Genomic DNA, 22,973 nt, shown 5'->3' with positions numbered 1-22,973 from the left:
TTGTTTACATAACAAAGGTTTGGAGCTCTAAATCTGTCTTATATCTGGACAACTGGCATTCAAATTTTTGATGATCATTAGAAAGGCCCTAGTTAAATATTTGTAAAAATGGAAAAATAAATTTTGAAATTTTAGCTGAAACTCTGTCCATGCCCCTTTAAGGTGAAGGATGTAATGTCTCGACGGGGCGACGGGGGAGTGTGAAAAAAATGATTTTAAAGAAGATTATCAAAATACATTTATTAAACAAATTTCGAAGGAAGTAATATAATTGTTAACTACCTAGCATTAAAGAAGTGGAAGTTTGTCGTATTGTTACAGCAAAATATATTATTTATTGTAAGCATAGTAAACTTCCTTGAGGTGTGATTATAAATACATCTTACATTTAGTTAAAGAACGCTTTTGGCATTTGACTTTGATCAAAATTACTTTACGTGAAATACGGGAAAAAAACAAAGTACGATCAAAAATAACATTTTAATTATTTTTAGATTACGTAAATTTTTTAATTGCATCGTCTTAAACACCTGTCGTACTTAGTTATTTAATTTTTGATAACACTCATCTATTTGCTTTAATTTCTATTTGAGGAAAAAGATAATTAGTTTTGACTGGCTACTTACAAAACCGTTGGTATCTGAAAGATCTTTTTTTTTTCACTGAGATGACTGCTTTGTATGGAAGATAGAAAATACCATGAAGACAGTATCTTATTTTCCACGTAGAATGTTTCAATATCTAAGCTTGGTATACTCCAATTCCTCAACCGACGCAAGGAGTGGTATTTGCGGTTATAACAATGGTTCCATACTGTCATGTTGTACAGGTTATATTGCAAAAGATAATGAGTGTGTTGGTATGTATTATGTTTTAAAAAATAGAAAAACAAAACAATAAAACTTCTTTCGCATCATTTGAATATTCAATATATTAAAATATACATGCGTACTAGATAATTAAATATACGAATTTCGATATCGTTTTTACAAGTTTCGAATAATTTGATTCACCTCTTTACGTTTAATAAATCATAATCAAAATTGTTCCAGTTTCATGTTTACTGTAACAATTGAAATAAATTGTTTTTGGATTACAGTGCAATCATAAAAACAAGGAAGCACACACCTCCTTGATGTTATTGTATATAAACATTTCTCAAACAGAATGTAAAGGGAGTTTTGGTGTTAATTGTTCGAGTAGTTGTCCATCCGGGTATTTTGGAGCTAGATGTAGGTACCGCTGTGAATGTCCAACAGATTCCTGCCACGTCCTCCAGGGATGTAAAACAGGTATCTAATTATCCCCCAAAACCAAGAGTTAAAGGAGAATGTTTAAAGGTTGTTACTACGAATAATTATGTTTATCATAAAAATGTTTATTTTAAAAAACAATGTTTAATTCATTTTTTGTTCGAAAGGGGGGTTTATGATGATGGAAAACATGTAAGTTTTATAGGAACTAAATAATAATATATTTCTTTCAAAAATTTTCTAGATTTATTTCCATCTGAAGTAAGGAATAACAAACTTGGAGAAACCAATGTGACCTCAGCAACTTTCAATCAAATACCTTATCAATCTAGCAATACCAGTGGTAACGCAATGTCTAGCATCGGCCTAGAAACTCCATGGAAATTTATGTGTTGTGGTATAACTGTCGGTGTGTCATTTGTCTGTGTCTTCCTCGTTGTGATGATAAAGAAAAGGTAAGAAGTTATTTTGGTTGCATGTGTATTTTAATGATAGAATGTTTGTTCAATCCAAAATATCATACGGTTCCAAATTTTGCTCCAGATGTGCATTTCAACAAATTATGTCTCTTCAGAGATGCGCAGTGTCATCCTTTGAATATTTCCGTTCCCTCCCCCTTATAAACCTGTGTAATTTATTTACAGTTATAAAGCATTCAGAAATCGACAGAAAACCATGAACAACCCCACACAGGGGAGCATTAAGGATTGTGTAGACAATGAGGATTACAAAGATCTTGATGATGACAAAAGCGAACACCATCCCAATGACTGTTATGATAATAGCGAGAATGAAAATCAAACTGATGATTATGCTGTTATGAACGTTTCCAATGTTTAAAATAAACTAACTGTTCTTTTAATAATTGACACACATTTATTTAAATGACAATATTTAAACCCCTGTTTTATTTTCATACTTGCATCTATTTCAATGCAAATAGTGAGGAAAACACGCAGTGATTAATATCATGAAAATCTATAAATAACACAATAATAATGTTCAGCCATTTTAATTTTTCTACTTTCTCTCAAAAGTCAAATAAAATCAATAGAGAATATTACTAAAACACGAACCTACAAAACATCAGATGTGGATCAGGTGCCATGGAGGGGCGAGCATCCCCTGCCGACCTTTCACACCCGTCGTGTGTCCCTTGTCATGATCGGGAAATAACGGATGTTTCAGTGTGTAAACAATGAACTAATAATTAGTACAAAAAACGCCAGTCAGCATTTGACTACATGATAAATTGTATTTAATGACAAAATCATTGTTTCGAGCATAGAAATTACAAAATGATTAATTTAAACGAGACATCTGAAATTTTTGTTTCATCAACTTGTTTGTCAATAATTTACCTTATTTAAGAAATTTTTCAAATGTAGAGCATGCTCTTGCATATCAAATCAACTGAGATATATAGACTCCAAATTAAAACCATTGTTTTATATTTATATAGTTTTAATATTTAAATTCTAGTTCAATGTATAAAGGAAAAATAACTCATCGTGTGCATCTGTATAAAAAATAGATTTGTAATTATAAAATTATTTTTACTGCTAGAAATAATGAAAAACATGCACAAAGTAATATACATGTATTAAAAAATCTTTTCATTTTTTGATGTTATATTGGTCACATGAAAAAAGCTTAATCAAATTATTTCTGACAAAGTATGTAGGTCACATACTAGTAGTTTAAAGCTTCAAATGATAATATTATTTGTTGAACAAATGGAAATGAATATGTAAATTGCATATTATGGTTCAAATTTTGACAGCTGAAAAAAACATAAGTAAAAGTTATTGGGGGCACTTTCAACTACAAACATTGTACAAGCAAAAAGAAAGGTCATGAGACTTAATTATTTAGGGGGCACAAGCGTATAGTAGCGAAGTTTTCTACATTATTCTATACATCTGGAAAATTATTGGGTGTGTTCCACGGCCATGCCGGTTTGCTCTTCTCCTGACTAGTAGTTTAAAGCTTCAAATGATAATGCCATTTGTTAAACAAATGTTTGACAGCTGGAAAAAACATGGAAAACGAGAGCTCAGAAATAAATATGAAAATTGCATACTATGGTTCATATTAAATTTATCAATCAGGAATACTGATACCATCGCTGATGTTTTAGGGTCCTTGCAGGCCTGTAGGAAGCAATATCAGTTTGGGAGGTTACAACCATACATTTTTCTTTTTTGGGGCATTATCAACTACCAACAATGGACAAGCAAAAAGAAAGGTCATGATACTTAATTATTTAGGGGGCACAAGCGTATAGTAGCGAAGTTTTCTACATTATTCTATACATCTGCGCGCGCGTGTGTTCGCGAGGCCAATCGCGCGCGCGCCGCGCGCGCGCGCGCGCGCACAACAAACGCGCGCGCGCGTGTCGCGCGCGCGCGCGCGCCGCCCACAGGTGCACAAGCGTGAAGCGCAGCGCGCGCGCGCGCGCGCGCGCGCGCGCGCGCGCGCGCAAAATTAGACAAGGTGTGTTCTACATAATTAGGCCAATAAGAATTAAATGACATATGATATGGATTTTAGTATGTAGTATTCTATTTATCATATACAGTCAATTCTCAAATTAACGCCATTCGATTCATCACCATTTTCGCAATACCGCCATGATTTCCCAAGAACCTTTTTCTTGCTATATAAAATTCTCTTTATAACGTCAAATTCGCATATCGCCATCCGCCACCCTGTTTTCACAACAAACGTCCATTCTTTAAGTGTCAATTATCGCGATATACCGCGCCACAGCGTGCATGTGGCCATACGCATGTATACGTCTTGAGGTAACTGTAAATTTTGTTTCGTAAAGCATGCAAAGCCAGATGGCGCGTTAAAACACGACATCGGGAAAATAATATCTCCGTATCTATTTTATGATAGCATAAAGGTATAAAAACTATTTATAATCTTTTTGAAAAATTTCTCTTTTTTTAAATTATCTAAAAAGTTTATGTCGTAATGTCGGTATTGAATAGCTTTTACGTTTTGAAGACAAATATGATTTATAAAATGGCGTAATTTTATAGCATATATATATATATATCGGGCATATATATGGGCATATGCTATGTGACATAGATTTTAGTATATAGTATTCTATTTATCATATATTTAATATACTTAATATGCGAGTTCACGTACAGTCATTGAAGAATATTTCATGCGTGTTTATGCCTTTTTCTTTAAAATTTAATTTTAGGTAATTGAAAAAAGAAAAGTCTGCAAATGTTTCTAAAGAATTTTTTACATTTATATTTAATAAATTAAAGTAAATTATTTGTAATTTTTATACAAACGTTCCTTCCGGTTTGACATGGATTTTTGCCTGCCGGTCCGATACGTGATATGGATTTTCGGACCGGTCCTTGATATTGGGTATTGTGACGTCACCAGTATCACACTGTGCAAAATTGGTGTTTCTTTTAATAAAACAGTTGTTCAAAAAGGGAGGTAATCCAATTACAAATATAGGACTGTTATTTCAAAGAAAGATAATTCATTTTTATGGAAGATAACTTTAAAAATTCAATTAACCTTATAGTCTTTTTCAAAAATTTGTGTAGCAGTGATCCAACTGTGTACTGTCTAAAAATGAAATAATTACTCATTTTAATGGATAAATACTCCTATGTTACATATCCTTATAATGAAATATTAGGAAAATTTAAATTCCAGCAATAAATTACATCCCCGCCCCCCAGAAAAAGCATTGTATTAAAGCAGGAATTGTAAAATGCACTTACTGAGGATAAAAAAATTTCCGTCCTTCAAATCTGTAGGAAATTCCTGTTCTCTTAACTCATAAACATCATCGTCCTTCTCACAACCATCCAGCCAATACTGCACCTGTTGAAATATATTTGTGTAAGTCAGTTATGTTCATAATGAGGCAAAATATTTTAAAATCTACTTTTAATTACTTAAAGACACAGACATGTAACACAAAGTAAGACATTACAAATACAAGACACACATATATAGTTATATATATATATATATATATATATATATATATATATATATATATATATTTATACAACATATATATATAAATATTATTGATTATATAATAAGCTGATAAAATTTTGTCCATTGCATTTGAGCTTTTATGCTTACTTTCGTTTTCCTAAATATTAATTAAATGTTTAGCATTGTTTATCAACGAAGTTGCAATTATTATTTGTTGTTTCAAATAAGGGATTTATAGCATTTTCTTCTAAATAGCACATATTTTATTATGGGTATATGACGTGCTCAGTCTTTTTCTAGCGAAATATTAAATTCCAGAGACTTTACTTCCTGTTTTCGCTTTTGTTTGAAAGGGGAGAATAAATTACTTTATTTTAGGGACGCAGCACAGTTAAGGTTACAAAAAGGAGGCGGAGCCTAATTTGTACGGGAAAACTTGACTATGACATCATACACAATATACGTCATACAGCATTTCTTTAAAATACCACAAAATGAGTTGATTTGCTAATTTAACCAGTAAGAAATGATCCAACTACATTAAAACTTACTACAGCGTGTTGTTTTGACTTTAGTTAAATCCCACATAACAAGTTATATACATGTCACTGATCGCAATACACATGTCAATATGACGTCATTTCTTACAACGTGACGTAGTTTGTATGCAGTGAGAGGCAGATCAAGTAATATTTTCTCAACAAAATATTTATTCTCTAATTAAATAAAATATTATTTACAGATATTCTATGAGCAATAACTTGGATTTAATGTCGTTTTCACTATTTTATTAATATATTTTCTGTACATTACGTATTTAATTGACACTGCCGTATATTTGTATGCAAGTACACCGGAGGGTAATGTGGGGGTCTTAATAAATCGATCTAGTGCAAGGGCATACCCTCTATGGATCATAATAAGCTTTTACATTTCAACTCTAGAACTATTAAGGTATCTGAAAAGTGCTGCGATCCTGATGAAATCTTAAAAACAATTTAATTATATCAATATTTCATGCCGCTGACCATCAAAAAATATAGCATTCGGTCATACAAATATAATTGTAACAATGAAATTGCAGAAATTAGACAGGATCGCAGCACTTTTTAGAAACTACAATGTGTGTTGAAAATAATTATATAATAAACTTGGAAATTAAACTTGGTTATGGCCTTGCACTAGTGATATTTACATGTAACATCAATAATGCAAGTCAATGTGCTAAAATCGCCTGACTGCAGCATCACATGACTAGTCTAAATATAAAATATATTCGTCCTCGATATGTAGTTATTAATCATAATTACAATTATCTGATATAAATAATGTACTAAAAATAATCGCCATTCCGATTACAAATACATTTTTAAATACAAAATTTAGTCGATATTTCCATTGCGCACCTTAACTGTGCTGCGGATCACTGGAAAAGAGATATCTCTTTCACTGAAAGAGATTTTTCTTTAGCTAAGAGAGATATCTCTTTTTGAAAATCTAAAGAGATAGCTCTCTGACTAAGAAAGATATCTCTTTTAACCTTGTTGAAGAGATATCTCTGTAACTATAAGGTATATCTCTCTCGCTTAAAGAAATATCTCTCTAGCCTATAGAGATATCTCTCTAAATAAAAAAGATATCTCTCTTACAAAAAGAGATATCTCTTTTGTTTAAAGAGGATAAATTTATCTCAAAGAAATATCTCTATAAGCTAAAGAGCTATAAGCCTAAGAGATATCTCTCTATGCTAAAAAGATACCTCTGCTATTGAAAGAAATTTTTTATTTCACGAATAAATTGTAAGAGGCCTAACAGTTATATTCAAGAGGAGTATCATGATATGAATTAGGAAGTATTTATAAAATTTGAAAGTTTTACAAAGTCCACATTTAAAGTCCAGAATAAAAATAAAATAAAATAAAACGAAAACACCACACTATATCCTCGGTTTATTTGAAAAATGTTCTCAAAAATTATTTACTTTTTTGCTTACAAATTATTCAACTGCACGCATCTATACTTGAAGATGGAGTTTGTCTTGATGATAAGTAAGCATTCATACGTTACTGTTTTTCTTTTCAAATTTTATAAATATTTCAGATTCATTGTAGATTTCATATATAAGTATCCACTCACCTTATCATTTAGTGATAACACAAGGTGCTGTACAAATTATATATATAGTGAAAAGGAGGAACGCTGTGTAGGTAAGAATTTATTATCTCTCGTGCTTTTGTTGATTGTGAAATGCAAGAACGTTGTGGAAAAATTGGCTTTTATAGGAATAGAAAAATATGCGTAATTTTAGTTCTGGGAAAGTCACAGAGAACTTAGCTATAGAAATAGAAAAAATATGCATAATTTTTGCTTTTGGATTTGCATCCTTTGTGTTACATGGTTTAATATGTTGTTCTTGGCATTTAAGAGTGTGTTGGACGATTTGGTGATAATTGCACACAAAAATGCTTGGAAGGATATTACGGAGCATCGTGTAAGAGTAAATGTAATTGTTCGGAGGATACATGTCACAAGATAGTGGGTTGTTTTATGGGTATGCTCTCTCTCTCTCTCTCTCTCTAAACTGTTTAGTATTTATCAGAGTTAGTTAAAAAAATATACTATCAAGTATCAAACCTTGTTTTGAAGGACACAAGAATGAGACAAATGGTGTATGCTACGACGAAGAGTAAGACCAACAACATATATAATTCTCTATCCTTTTATGAAAACAGATAAATAACCGATGTTTTGTTTTACCGTATGACATTTTATTTGTAGGACAGGTGCAAAATGCTGTGTAAACTACATGTATCTACAGGATGAGCATAAATGCAAGGGTAATTCAAATTTTAGAATAATTTTTTTGTGTCTAGATTAAACTATTTTCATGATGGGATTTGCATGAACTTCAAAAATATTTCTTTTGCTGATTTTTAAAAATCTCATATAGAAGTTTTTGAGTTTTCTCATTAGAGGCTTAAATTTTCAAAAATAAGTAATCTGCAGCTGTATGTTAGATGTTTTACTTTATTTCCTTAAAATTAATATTTTTCTGTGAATGTATGTACTCAACAATCTGATATTCTCGTTCTTTAGGGATTAAATACAAATTAAGGGATACATTCAGGAACAAAGTTAATAACAAATAATACCAGAATGCGTATATGACACTTTAATATCGAGTATGAATAGTTTATATGTTCTTTATATGCCATTGTCATTTTAAAAAAAAATAAATTAGAGACCTATTTTACACATGCATTCAACATTTCAAAACCCGCTTCTCAATAAAAACATCTTTTCTTAGTTATCACACATTTCATAAAAAATGAAATAGAACGAAATGACATACTTAGTATCATAAAGCAATAAAGATGACATTTACAGAAAAATTTCACTTATCAGAAACGTATTGTTTAAACAGACTTTGTAACAAAAAGGAGACAATTTATGACCTTGAGTACAAAAGTAATGTTAATAGAGTAATAGCTTCATCAAGTTAAACTAGATACGTGATATGAATAGGAGTATTAAGAAAATCATGACACTTTCTTGCATTTTGATTTATCTCTCTTTTGAAAGTTTTACAGTATTGTTTTACAGAATGCGAAGGGTTCTTCGGTGTTAACTGCAGTGAAGAGTGCCTTGCAGGCTATTATGGCAAACAGTGCCGAGAGAAATGTAATTGTGATGTTAGTCAGTGTGACAGTGTCTTAGGATGTCTCACAAATAAATCGGGTATCTACTATTTAAGTTCTCTTGCTAAAAATTATGTCTCAATAAAAGCTAATATAAATAAAAATGATAAGACATGAAAACGCTATATCGAAAAGCCCCTACAGCTTCGCGTACTTTTTAAATCACTTGGTTTTTCGTACAAATTAAAGTCACGTTGTTAGCTTGGCAGCAACATCATTTTAAATGTGATTGTTTGACTTAATTCTTAATTTTATTTAACAAACTAAAACATAATTCACACACAATAATTGGTAGGACTTTGATATGCACACGAATAAAAGTTGGTTGACAGTATGCCTTCAAAATTAGATATTTTGTGTACATTAGGGTTATGTTGTTGAAATGAAGTTCGATAATGTTAACTTTTGTTACAAGAAGAATGTGACCTTGTTTTGTGTGGAAAACCATGCAACCTTTAAAGCTGTATGAAGACTGCATAAAGAGGAATTGTAACTTAAAATCACATACAATTCAAGAGAGCTTGCAATTTATTATGCTTTGAAATATAATCAGTCAATTTAATGAAGAACAATGATCATGACCATAAAACAAAAACGTTTTAAAATGCTAAAACCTGACTAACAACGATACGGATCGTCAATCACAATTTAAGTAATGAGGAGGTCAACATTCGATTCTTGTACTCCAAATCTTACTCTAAATGTAAAACGTAAGTAGTGACTTTTTCTTATCCAAACCCCGGAATTCAAGTCAAAATTACAAGTATTTCTGGACGAGATCTTAAGAATCGAGTTCCTTTGTCATAGTAGATTGTATACGAAAAACAACCAATGTGCAATGGACCTGAGAGCCCAGTATAGAATACCTGTATTTAGAACCAAAATTGTGTATTCTAACAAATCCCGATCACTGTATACCCTCCCATCTTTCAAGCGGGGGTATAAATAATCTTTAATCTCAATTATTTACAGAAAAGTATGACTTGAAGGGAAATCAACGAACCAAGTTAGGATCCTTTCTTCATATTACAATACCAGCGTTACTTGCCACTGTTGTTTTATTGGTTGGATGTTTTGGAATTATCTATAGGTATGCGTGTGTAGTGATACTCTCTCAGTATTGCAATATAAATTAGTATTGTTAAATTAATTTATCTTCATGTGTTTCAGTAGGTAAAATTATCAAACGATTGAGTTCCTCTTGATCCTTGAATTTTGTTTATACACACTTAGTTGCAATAAGACGAAAATTTAGACAGAAAGAACCTTTTTTGGTTTTACCTGGTTTCACCGAAAAATAATTAATATAAATTCATGTATGATGCAATTAATTTAAAAATTAAATTTTTTGCATTCCAATGATAATTTTAGTTCAAGCCGAAGGCTCCAGTTAGCTTTTCTGATATCCGGCGTCCGTTTGTCAACTGTAAACTTTAAATATTTTCGACTCAAGAACCATCGGGTCAATTTCAACCAAACTTGCCTCAAAGCATCTTTTGGATAAGAGGATTCAAATTTGTCAACAAGAAGTGCCACTCCCTCTTTCAAGGGAAGATAATTAAGAATTCGTTTAAAAAAATTGTGACATCTTTTAAAACTCTTCTTAAGTACAACAAATGAAACTTAATTATGTGAAGGCTTCATTAATGACTGTTAATTCAGGTTTGTTCATGTCATAACGCCTTGGTAAGTGCGTGGCCTCAAGAGGAGGTCTACGTTTTACATAGGATTATAAAGGATGTCTTTAAAAATAATCTTCTCAAGAACTGCAGGGTAATGATGAGTGATAAGTTAATAGAAGTATCCTCAGGTAGCATAGATTCAATTTTGTGCAAATTTAGGGTGGGGCCACAATGAGCAATCAGAGTTTTACATAGGAATACAGAGGGGAAATGAAACATGTGGAGATAACGAACAGAATTCAAGCTTTAAAGTCCATTAAACAATACAAAATAGGAGGAGAGCAAACACGGACCTCTAAAACATCAGAGGTGGGATCAAATCTTTCAAATCCTTCTAGTGAATTACATCAAAGCTCATGATTATTAGTTATATTGATATGGAAGCATCCTAAGGTAGTGTATTTAGGTCTGCCTCTATCCCTTAAAACTTTGAAATAATGAACTTATTTGTTTTTGCTCAGTATGCTCATGTGCGCGATGTGGTCCATGGGACTCTTGCCTATTAAGTCTTATATTTCGTAAAACATGTTATATATGTTTTTTTTTAATACACAATTAAATGCTAAACATAAATATCTTATCCAGATGTACAATTATTTACGTACGTCAAGTTCCTGCTGCAGCCGACACCACAACAAGTAGTAAGTAGAATCTCTCTCTCTCTCTCTCTCTCTCTCTCTCTCTCTCTCTCTCTCTCTCTCTCTCTCTCTCTCTCTCTCTCTCTCTCTCTCTCTCTCTCTCTCTCCAACCTTATACATAGCTTCCATCAGGCTCAATACTAAAATTATTTTAATGAAATTCAGCTTAAGTCGTAATTAAAGAATAATTAGTTCAATTGCTTCCTTATTTTCAAAGTGGAGATTGAAGAGGATGATACCTCGAGTACATACGCCTCCGTAAATCGATTGAGTAGAAGAGCAGTCAAAGTAACGGGTATACAGCAGAACAGCAGGACACACGGCAATACTTTGTTCATTGAGGCAACAAACCAAGCACATGCAGGATCTCTAAATCTAAGAACAGATCATTCTTTGTCTTATAAAAGCAAACAGAATGCCGAAGATTTGAATGACCCATATAGCACATGTTTAGAGGTCGAGGAATTGTATGACGATACTGCTTGTAGTGCTTTATCAGGCCAATATGTACCACAAAGAGGACTTTCGTCAGATTTCGAGGATAGTTCTTCAGGCAATAGTGACTTTCCGGACTACAATGATGTACTTCAAGAAAATGAAAGACATGAGCATTAGACCAGGAAAGACAATTCCACTTCAAAATTCAGCCACGATTCCAAAGGTTGAACTTTAGTCAAATTTGTTTCTAGGACCATTTGAGGACATACATTTGTTTTACCTGTATTTGAAAACAATGTTTCCATTTCCCTACAAAAAAGAGAAATGTTCCTTTGATATTACTTTTCATTTTTAAAACATTTCAATGTAACATTTTTCTAACAATCCACTTATCGAATAAAAAATAAATTTTGACTTTTAGAATATATACCGTAAAACTGAAAGCATTTTTTAAAGTTTGTGGTAGGAGGAAGTTCAGTATATGAATTCAGCTGATATTCTTCTTTTACTCTCGGGTATTGAACAGGTACATGTATACCAAATACATGCTTATATGTATGACTAGGAAGAATCCTTGCTTCAGAATAATGAAAATGGTAACCCCTTTTACGCATTTGGATGTTATACTTATCCCTATAGACGATTAAGTCTAAGTACAAGATAACGACAGATTTTAAATCGATGGTTCCCTTATTTATATAGCAAGATTTTTCCTGTAACATGTGTATATAAGTATTGGTTATAAACCTCAAACTGTCCATATGTCAGACATTAGACCGTCCGAGGCGCGTTCGAGGTTTATTACTTACTTAAAACAGTTCACCATTGTCGAATACTTCCATTGCTAACATATTGGAAAGCCACAGGTAAACGGGTCTCGTTTTGCTTGGACTACTCTACCTGATATTGTTATGGAGGTTATACAGTGAAATCATGGTACATAAATAAGGAAACATTTCGATTTATAAGCTGCCGTCATCTTGTTGAGAGGTGGAGTAAAGTACCTAGTAGTTGAGTCTCACACCCACATTGAGTCATATATTGAACAGGTAGACGAATTAATCTATATTCATATGAGTATGAAACATCCTAACAAATGGTGTGGATTATACCTGTTGACATACAAGGTCTTGGCCACCAATGAGCTTGGAGATGCTTACTCCTACTAGGCACTTTACTCCATCTCGTCACATACAGTTGAGGACAGATTATACAAACTAACTTTTGTCTTAAAAATTGAAAATAACAACTTGAGTCGTGTTTTAATGAATAAAATGAACAGGTATCACCACATCGTTTTTCCATATTCCAATCAAAGATTCATTTTACCCCTAGATAGACACCAGCCACATTATTCGGAAGTTAAAGTTGTACATCCTGTCTTTTACGTTATTAGTATGGTACTAGTTTCCTATTTGTTGATTTCAGATGTGGTGCTCTGTTTGATACAGATGGAAACGCGGGGTTGGTTTTTTGAATCTTAATTTAATATTACTAAATAAAGGTAGAAGTTACTAAAATACGAAGGGCATTTCAAAAGTTCTGAGAACTGTTTAATACAAAATAAACCGTTTCACGGAAATTATTGAGTTTGATATCGTTGGAAAGATCAGAAAAATATACACATATTGTGACATCACTTTATAATTTTTATGATGTAATAACTCCAAACATGACGTCAGACTTACGCATGTTTAGCATACTGACCATAAAAATGACGTAACAAAAGACTCAATTAGAACAAATTAAAATTTTAAAGACATAATTCTGTTGAAAATTACGCCAGACGATGGGCCAGATATGAAAAAGAAGACGTTGACACCTAGTCAGAATGGATTATATGTAGCAGATCCATGTTAAAGTCACGTATTAAAAGATTGAGGTGCAATATGAAAACCATCTATCCTTCTGTGTTCAATAAACCAGAAGTGAAAAAAGAATTAAATACCTTACAGGATCAGTATGTACTGGTTCCTCCCGACAAAGCAGGTACCAACATTGTCTTCGTTTGTAAGGCTCATTATATAAATTGCATTCTAGAAAAACTTGGATTTAATTCTACAGGCGGTAATGCTACTTGTACTCATACTTCCCTTTCTAAGGAAGAAATTCTTCATAATCACCTGTCAGTTTTGAATACATTTAATATTCCACAGAGCCAAAATGAATTTGAACTACCTTATATACATTGGACCCCGAAACTTCATAAGAATCCTTACAAAGATCATTGCAGGTTCCAGTAAATGTTCAACCAAGCCTCATTTGTTACTCCTCACTAAGATATTAACAGTAGTGAAAAAAAACTTCAAAAGTACTGTGCAACTATATATTCAAGAAGTGGTGTGAATCAGATGTGGATACTAAAAATTCTAATTAAAGAACTTTTGGACAATTTGAAATCACAAGACTTTACAAAAATCAACAGCTTAAAAACTTACGACATTTCAACTTCATACACAACAATTCCCCACATCAAATTAAATTCCAGGCTTTTTGATATCATTGACACATGCTTCTTCATTAAAAATGGAACTCGTAAATTTACTTACCTCGTCATTGGTCATTTGCAAAATTATTTTGTTAAAACAGATTCTGATTGCACACATAAGTACTCTGAAGTTGACATCAAGAAGATGCTTGAGTTTCTGATTGACAATATCTATGTGGTTTTTGGAGACCAGGTATTCCAACAATCTATTGGAATACCTTGGGTACAAATTGCGCTCCGTTATTAGCAGACTTATTTTTATATTGATATGAAGCAGAATTTATGCAAAATCTTATGCGTGAAAAGAGGAAAACACTTGCTGTGGCCTTCAACTCCATATTTAGATATATCGACGACGTATTGTCAATTAATAATGGTAATTTCCATTCCTACGTCGATTCGATATATCCTGGTGAGCTTGAGATAAAAGATACCGACACTTCTGTTTTTTGGATATTTTTCTTGAAAAAGACACTAATGGTAATCTAACAACCAAGTTATATGATAAATGTGATGACTTTAACTTTTCTATTGTCAAATTCCCTTACTTATGCAGCAATATACGTTCATCATCTGCACTGGGAGTATATATCTCAGTTGATTCGATACGCAAGAGCATGCTCTACGTATGAACAATTTCTAAAACGAGGTAAATTATTGAAAAGCAAGTTGATGAAACAAGAATATCAGCAGTCTCGTTTAAAGTCATCATTTCGTAAGTTCTATAGTCGATACAATGACCTTGACATCAAATACAATTTATCATTGAGTCAAATGCTGACTTAATTCATACCAATTGTTAGTCCATTATTTATACACTGAATTGAATTGACGACGGATTTTTTCCGTTATTTCCTGATCATGACAAGGAGCACACGGCGGGTGTGACCGGTCGGCAGGGGATGCTCACTCCTCCATGTCACTTGATCCCACCTCTGATGTTTCGGGGGTCCGTGTTTGCTCTGTTCTTATTTTGTATTGTTTTATGGACTTTGAGATTGAATACTGTTCGTTATCTCCATATCATTCCTTGCTCATAACGAAGAGACAAGCTAACGGACGCAAATGCCAGTTGGTGGAATGTTTACATCGACTACAATCTATCATATAGTGTTCTATTTTGGAGATCTTCTTGTTCTGAAATGGTTTAAGCGAGTGTTTTTATCGAATCTTGCTCAAAATATTGCGTAAAAAAGACCTAACTGTGAGAAAAAGACGAAGTCGACAATCAAAGAAAAATAGGCGATCGTTTTACAAAATTTTATGGCATAAATTCGTGTTTTAACCAGATTTTCGAGATCAATGGAGGCTCACGAGAAGGTAAGTTAAGTGTGCCCCATATTTTCTCGTAAAATCCAAAATGGCGCCGGCGCAGTTGTAACCCCACCGTACCTCCACATATTCGCAAATTTTAATACATGGAAAATAAATAAGCTTTTACATGTCTTTGTAATTTATAATAATTTTTTGGAGTCAAAGATCAAAAGCAGAAGTGAGTTTTGGGACGCCGAAGTTGAATTAATATGAAAAAATACGCACAGAACCAAGTCAGGGACAAGATTTAGTACATTTTATTCGTAAACGGTAAGAGTCCTGTTACTCAAAATATACATCTAATTGTTAAAAACTGCATTAATATACTTCAGTTAATACAAAACATGTTTTATTTCAAACAATGGAGAGCAATATAAAAGACCGAAAATCTAGCCGTATCATGTAAATGAAAATCTTAAATGAATGACGATGATCGCATAACTGGACATAAACCGTGCTAGTAAACAAACCATACAATGAATAATGGTATTGCTGATAAACAGTACCATAGTCCTACTCTTCCTCTTTGCAATTTAAATTTTTCTTTGATATATTTTTTCAAATAAGCATTTGGCAGCACTTTTAGTATCGTCTCATGTGGATAAAAAGTGCGACTTTTCAGTATGCTAAACATTCTTAATTCTGACGTCATTTTCGGAGTTATTATGTCATAAAAATTTTAAAAAGTGACGTCACAATATGTGTATATTTGTCTGATCTTTCCAACGATATCAATCTCAATTTTCCGTGAAATGGTTAATTTTTTATTAAACAGTTCTCAGAACTTTTCAAATGCCCCTCGTATGTCAATGCATCACCAAGCAATTTATTTTTTAACAAAAACTATTATAAGAATGAAAATTCATAATATTATGCAAAATCACAAGCTAGTTAGTATTTAAGCTTGTGTTTGAAGTTAAGTCACACATGTAATATATGTGTTAGGATTTTTCGACATACAAAATCCTGCTGTAGCATTATGACTCTAGGGCTGATTGCTCCATTTGTCTGGTTGGTTTTCGTATATCTTCAAGCTAACCATGGCTTCCCCTCCACACAGAATCGTATACTCCCCCTCTGACTCCGGTTGTATATGACTGTACGTGATATCCTCTAACTCAGTACGACGTACTGACCGCGTTCCATGATTTAATTTATTGTAAAGACCCATGTCAATCTCGTCACTCATTTCTACGTATGAGTGATGCATTTGACAGTGTTTTAATTCTGAAACTACGTCAGTATATTCTTCTTCGGTCTTTTCACTAAAGATATTTTGATATTGTTTTGAGTCGTCATCTAAATCATGAGTTCCAGTTATATCAAGTGTATTCACGTAAATTTCTTGGGAACTTTTCAAATGTTGTATTTTCTGTTCATCACTCATCAAAAGGCTCGTATTAATAGTACGCACATAGTCGTATTTGTAATTCCTAGATGCCACTTGTCGGTCAGCAGTCGGTATGACGTCAGGAATATAGCCTTCATTTGTATAAATGGTCACCTAAATAAGTATTATTTGGAATATACAAGTACTTCTTGTTCAATTTCTAGCATTATGCTAATTAAAAAAAGTTTTTAAAAACAGTTCGTTTTGTACTTACATTTACTGGAATGTTTCCAGTTACGCCAGTGACGCTGTAGAGTTTATTCTCTGTGATCTCCGTTGAACCCTTTCTTTTGAGGGACCTTTAATAGAAGATAGAAAGTTTGAATGTATTTCGCGGGTAAGATTTATACATGTGTTTCACTAAATGAAAATATTACAAAACCTATAAACTTAACACTTAAAATCAAAAGATTTTTAAATACGTTTAAAGCATTACCGATGCCGATATTTCCGAACACAAACAAAGATTATGATGACGAGCACCACTACAAAAAGGACCACGGCAGAAACAACCACCCATGGCCACCAGGTGGTGGTGGTGACTGGTTTTGGATTCACACTGTCAACAGCTGACTGATCGTCGGGGTCTGTAGAACTTGATGTAGTTGTGTTTATCTGGGGCTGGACCATACTCAATAGCAATTAATCTGGTTTTCTTTTCATCCAAGATATATAGTGTTTTGTTCAATTTGCTCATTAGGCGTAAGTAATAAATTGATAATATCGAATGGATCTTATATAGATGTCCGATCCCAAACTCTTTTTTATACGTGATTACTTGTCATATATTGATCTGTCTTTACATATGAAAGTATAATGCCTGTGTTTGTTTTAATACATACAGGTTAAAATCTATGATTTAGTTTTGATGTACTTGCTATAAGTACATGAAGTACTTGTTTACATCCCAGGCCATAAAAAGGAAATTAAATTTTACGGTTTAACAATATTTATCTGTTCAGGCAAAGTCGAAGGTCCACGAACGGTTAAAAATAACGTCAATAACAATTTTATATTTCAGTGCTTATATTGTAAAAATAAAGAGTTGGTGTAGAATAAATGGATGTGTGCCTAAAATCAGTTTAAAATCAATTACCTAAATAAAAAATAGACGTAAGGTAAATGTTCTGTTACGTCAGTCAATTACTAATAGTATTCAGATCGAACAAGTAAAACAGTAATGTGTCTGTTTCCCCACTCCTAACACTTGACATAAATGTTTTGCATTAAGTTCAGTTCACTATACAGTCAGCAATTAATATCTATTAATAAGTCAAATACTGACGTACATTTTTCAAAGCAATTGTGGTGCCATTTTACACAATGAATTTTGCACGGATTTTCCTTTTGTCCGATCATGACATAGGGTACACGTCTCTCTCTCTCTCTCTCTCTCTCTCTCTCTCTCTCTCTCTCTCTCATTAAACTACTTCTAGACTAGCTTTGAATTTAAATATTCTTTCTAATACCTGCTAATTTACAAATACTTTGTACTCAATTTATCAATAAAATTCTCAGTTTAACAGATTTATATGGCAAGCCCTTTTGCTATTTATTCGGAAAATTAAATTTATCTAAAAATTAAAGATATATCTCTCATTTTAGAGAGATATCACTTTAAAAATAGAAATATCTCCCAACTTAAAGAGATATCTCTCATTTTTAAGAGATATCTCTATGAAAAAGAGATATCTCTTAAACTTAGAGAGATATCCCTTTTTATAAGAGAGAGATATCTCTTCCACTTAAACAGATATCTCTTTCTCCTTAAGAGCTATCTCTTTCGTGAAAAGAGATATCTCTCAAGGAGAGAGAGAAAGAGAGAGAGAGATCATTCAATTAGAGATATCTCTTTTAGTTATGGAAGTATCTTTCCAAGTTAAAGAGATATCTCTTAAAGTAAAAGAGATATCTCTCTTAGTTTATCTAAAGATATATCTCTCAAAGTGAAAGAGATATCTTTCAAAAGTGTCTAAAAGATATATCTTTCAAGCAAAAGGAGATATCTCTTTATTGCAAAGAGATATCTCTCAAGGAGAGAGAGAGAGAGAGAGAGAGAGAGATCTTTTGCTATTTATTCGGAAAATTAAATTTATCTAAAAATTAAAGATATATCTCTCATTTTAGAGAGATATCACTTTAAAAATAGAAATATCTCCCAACTTAAAGAGATATCTCTCATTTTTAAGAGATATCTCTATGAAAAAGAGATATCTCTTAAACTTAGAGAGATATCCCTTTTTATAAGAGAGAGATATCTCTTCCACTTAAACAGATATCTCTTTCCCCTTAAGAGCTATCTCTTTCGTGAAAAGAGATATCTCTCAAGGAGAGAGAGAGAGAGATCTTTCAACTAGAGAGATATCTCTTTTAGTTATGGAGATATCTTTCCAAGTTAAAGAGATATCTCTTAATGTAAAAGAGATATCTCTCTTAGTTTATCTTAAGATATATCTCTCAAAGTGAAAGAGATATCTTTCAAAAGTGTCTAAAAGATATATCTTTCAAGCAAAAGGAGATATCTCTTTATTGCAAAGAGATATCTCTCTTAATTATTTTTATTTAAATTCCATTTGAAATGGCTTCTCCCTTTACCGGAAGTAAGCTTTTTATTCATGGAAGTATATTAAAGTATTTTTAAATTTCGACATATTCACGATAATCTACATTATAGCTTTATTAAACATGGCAAGAATTCAGTGTGTCTAGTTTTTAAATTAAGTTCTTATTTCATAAGCTGAGAAAATTCGGTCCTTGTATTTGAGATTTTATGCTTACTTTGTTTTTTCTGAATACATGTATTAAACTTTTAGCATTTTTATCAACGAAGTTGCCATTATAATTTGTTGTTTCAATCAAGGGATTTATAGCATTTTTCTCTACATAGTACATACGTAGTATATTATTCTGGGTATTGCATGCTCAGTGTTTTTTCTAAAAAATAACGGCGAAATTATTCCTGGGACTTTACTTCCTCTTTCGCTTTCGTTTTAGAGGGGAGAATTGATTATTTTATTTTAAGGATGACTGAAAAAGAGATATCTCTTTCATTAAAAGAGATATATCTTTAGCTTAGAAAGATATCTCTTTTTGAAAATCTAAAGAGATATCTAACTAAGAGAGATGTCTCTTTTAAACTTATTAAAGAAGTATCTCTCTAACTTTAAGAGATATCTCTCTAGCTCATAAAGATAGCTCTCTTACAAAAAGAGATATCTCTCTTTCAAAAAGAGATATATCTTTTGTTTAAAGAGACATCTTTCTAAAGTATAAATATATCTCTTTCAGTCAAAGAGATATCTCTATAAGCTAAAGAGATATCTCTCTATGCTAGAGAGATATCTCTCATATTGAAAGAAAAATGTATTTTACGAATAAATAGTAAAAGGGCTTGCCATAGATTTAGCTTCTGTATTCAGCTCATAGACAATAGTCTCTCCATCCAAATCAAAGTTATTGTTCAATCTAAACTTCAAGTTGCCTGCTGAATTACTGATCGGCTTCTGATGATTCAAATTGATATGAGGTTGAAGGGATGCAGAAAGCGTCGTCGTAAGGGTCTTCAAGTCCTACACACATGCTGTATGGAGAGTTGAGGTCCCGAGGCGTTGATTCAACTTTATAATTTGATGAATTACTTCTTCTTAAGGCGGTTGATTTATGTTCTATATTTGGAGCTTCAAGAGGCAACGCATTGTCATCGATATTATTATTTTGCAGAACATCCCTTATAGGTTTTCGGTTTGGACGCACCACCACAGCATATACATCTGTAGTACCCGTCTCTTCGTGTTCATCTAAGAAGTACGAATGGTGTTAAAATGTCTTTGTCTTGTTACTGCACTCAATAAATGCTGTTTATAAGTAGAAAATGAGGTAAATTGATTTATTCTATTACCATGGGTAGAATTCCTGGCATCTGTAGTTTCAGTGATGCGTTTGCACTTCTTCCTAAGTAAAAATTCACTACTAGTATTTCATACATTAATCATTACATCACATAAAACGATTTTGAAAATTTTACTTAGAAATAACATCGTTTTGTCGATGCAAATAAAAAAAAATCAATGAAAAAATGCAAAATAATCTGGTATATCATACAGCATACCTGTAAATGATTCCTAAAACAATTAACAGCAAAACTACTGCCGAAAGTGAGATCGGTAAAGCAAGATTCAAAAACCATTTTAAGTCTCTTTTTCTGTTTTTCTGCAAGTCTGTGCTTTCTGGTCGCAAAATACGAACAATTTTATAAATACTAGTATTCATTGTTCAAACTCTAATATAATAAGGTATTTGTATAAGAAATAGAATGTTATTCTGAGAACGTGTGTCATTTTTCAAGAATTTGCCGCGATATGTTGCAACAATGATGAAGCGTATCCTGGAAAGTATATACCAGTATTTGCTTTTCAAGAAACAATGCTCCTTGAATTATGTTGTTTACTAGTAAACTTTGCGGTGATATTTTACATGGGAAATTTACGTTTAATCTAATCTTTAAACATATGTAAAAGAATCATAAAGAAAAGTCTCACAGTTGTTTGTGCAGGGCTGCTCATCTTTATTCAAGAAAAAATAGATGAAATATGAGATAGCGATCAGTATTCAAGCTCAAAATTCTATGCAAATCAGGACCAAATCAAACACGGCATGATCGTACAAGCGCGGATCCAGAATTTTTTTCCAGGAGGTTTAACCCCAGTCAACAAAATCTTCCAGCACCCAAAAATTCATTGACAAGCAACAACAAAAAATCCTTAACTCTTACTTAACTTTTAAAACTTAATACCAGTGACTTTTCATTCCAATATATATCCTCTATATAAGTGAAAAAATCTCGAGAGGGACGTTAAACAACATACTGAGGTTTCATCATTATTCGTGGAACACCAATTTTTGTGGATTTCGTTGCTGAGTCGATCCACAAAATCAAATGTTCATCGACTTTGGTGCCTTCATTTTGATTAATGATAAACCTTTAAAAAGCCTATTCCCGACTTTCATTCACATATATTAAATACACCCAACAGATTGACTTTTTAGACGTATTTTATCGTTTTAAGAATATTAAATTTAAAAAAAGAAAAGAAGAAAGAATACGTTTACATATTTGAGTAAAACCATTTGAGTAAAACAAAAAAAATAAATTAATTTCGACCTGTTAGTAGCTTTTGGTAGAAATATTTACATCAATTTCTTTATCATTGTAAATTGCATGATGGTTACTGTTAAAGCAGACGGCGAAATAGACAATAAGAAAAGATGACAGAATGCGTTTTCTTTCGGGACCATGATCCATGAATTTACATATCCTCGAAACTGTGACTTTTACTAAATCCACGAAAATTGATGCCCACGAATATTAATGAAACCACAGTACAATCAATCATTTCATACCAATTTCACATAGATCTGTGTTCGCGTTTTCTAGGAGGGTCCAAGGTGCCAGTCACTTTGGTTTAGTATATAAATCTAATAACTTTGCAAATTCCAAGGGGGGTCCGGACCCGTACGACCCACCTACCCACCTCTCGACCACCCAATAATTTTCCCGATATATAGAATAATGTAGAAAACTTCGCTACTGTATGTTTGTGCCCCCCAAATAATTATGTCTGGTGACCTTTCATTTTGCTTGTCAATTGTTGGTAGTTGGTAGTGCTCCAAAATAAAATTGTACAATTGTACCCCCGAACTAAAAATACTTCCTACGGGCCTAAACGGACCTCCAAAACATCATCAATGGGATCAATATTCCTGATTGATAAATTTAATATGAACCATATGAAATTTTCATGATATTTATTTCTGAGTTCTCGTTTTACTTTTTTTTGAGTTGTCAAAATTTTGTTTAACAAATGACGTTAACATTTGAAGCTTTAAACCAAGTGACCTACATACTTAGTCAAAAATAAGTTGATTAAACTTTTTTCATGTTATCAATATAACATCAGAAAATGAAAAGATTTTTTATTATATTAGTGTGTGCATGTTTTGCTTTATTTCTAGAGTACATAATTCTTTAATTACAAATTGATTTTTTTTATACAAATGCAACGCGATGAGTTATTTTTCC

General features: G+C 32.4%; 3 protein-coding genes across 3 annotated transcripts; 1 reads left to right on the top strand and 2 right to left on the bottom strand.

Moving 5' to 3' along the window:
• The first annotated feature begins 8,032 nt into the window (after positions 1–8,032).
• On the top strand, positions 8,033–12,014 carry LOC134230866 (uncharacterized). The gene is made up of 5 exons (XM_062712730.1): positions 8,033–8,083; positions 8,850–8,984; positions 9,917–10,034; positions 11,212–11,267; positions 11,482–12,014. Exons 1-5 carry the CDS (start codon positions 8,053–8,055, stop codon positions 11,877–11,879), a joined length of 738 nt encoding a protein of 245 aa, XP_062568714.1. The 5' UTR covers positions 8,033–8,052; the 3' UTR covers positions 11,880–12,014.
• A 3,724-nt stretch (positions 12,015–15,738) lies between these two features.
• Positions 15,739–17,655, bottom strand: LOC134230876 (uncharacterized). The gene is made up of 3 exons (XM_062712738.1): positions 17,331–17,655; positions 17,109–17,193; positions 15,739–17,008 (listed from the first exon to the last, which is right to left on the bottom strand). The coding sequence occupies exons 1-3, from the start codon at positions 17,522–17,524 to the stop codon at positions 16,490–16,492; spliced, it is 798 nt and encodes a 265-aa protein (XP_062568722.1). The 5' UTR covers positions 17,525–17,655; the 3' UTR covers positions 15,739–16,489.
• Positions 17,656–20,289: 2,634 nt separating this feature from the next.
• LOC134230877 (uncharacterized) lies at positions 20,290–21,914 on the bottom strand. The gene is made up of 3 exons (XM_062712739.1): positions 21,003–21,914; positions 20,793–20,845; positions 20,290–20,691 (listed from the first exon to the last, which is right to left on the bottom strand). The coding sequence occupies exons 1-3, from the start codon at positions 21,161–21,163 to the stop codon at positions 20,384–20,386; spliced, it is 522 nt and encodes a 173-aa protein (XP_062568723.1). The 5' UTR covers positions 21,164–21,914; the 3' UTR covers positions 20,290–20,383.
• Between the last annotated feature and the right edge of the window lie 1,059 nt (positions 21,915–22,973).

This window comes from Saccostrea cucullata, unplaced genomic scaffold (assembly GCF_032062105.1).
Source record: "Saccostrea cucullata isolate Sc308-1 unplaced genomic scaffold, CSIRO_AGI_Scuc_v1 ctg361, whole genome shotgun sequence".
Lineage (NCBI taxonomy): Eukaryota > Metazoa > Mollusca > Bivalvia > Ostreida > Ostreidae > Saccostrea > Saccostrea cuccullata.
The sequence above is the reverse complement of the archived record's forward strand: the minus strand, read 5'-3'. Positions and strand labels throughout refer to the sequence as shown.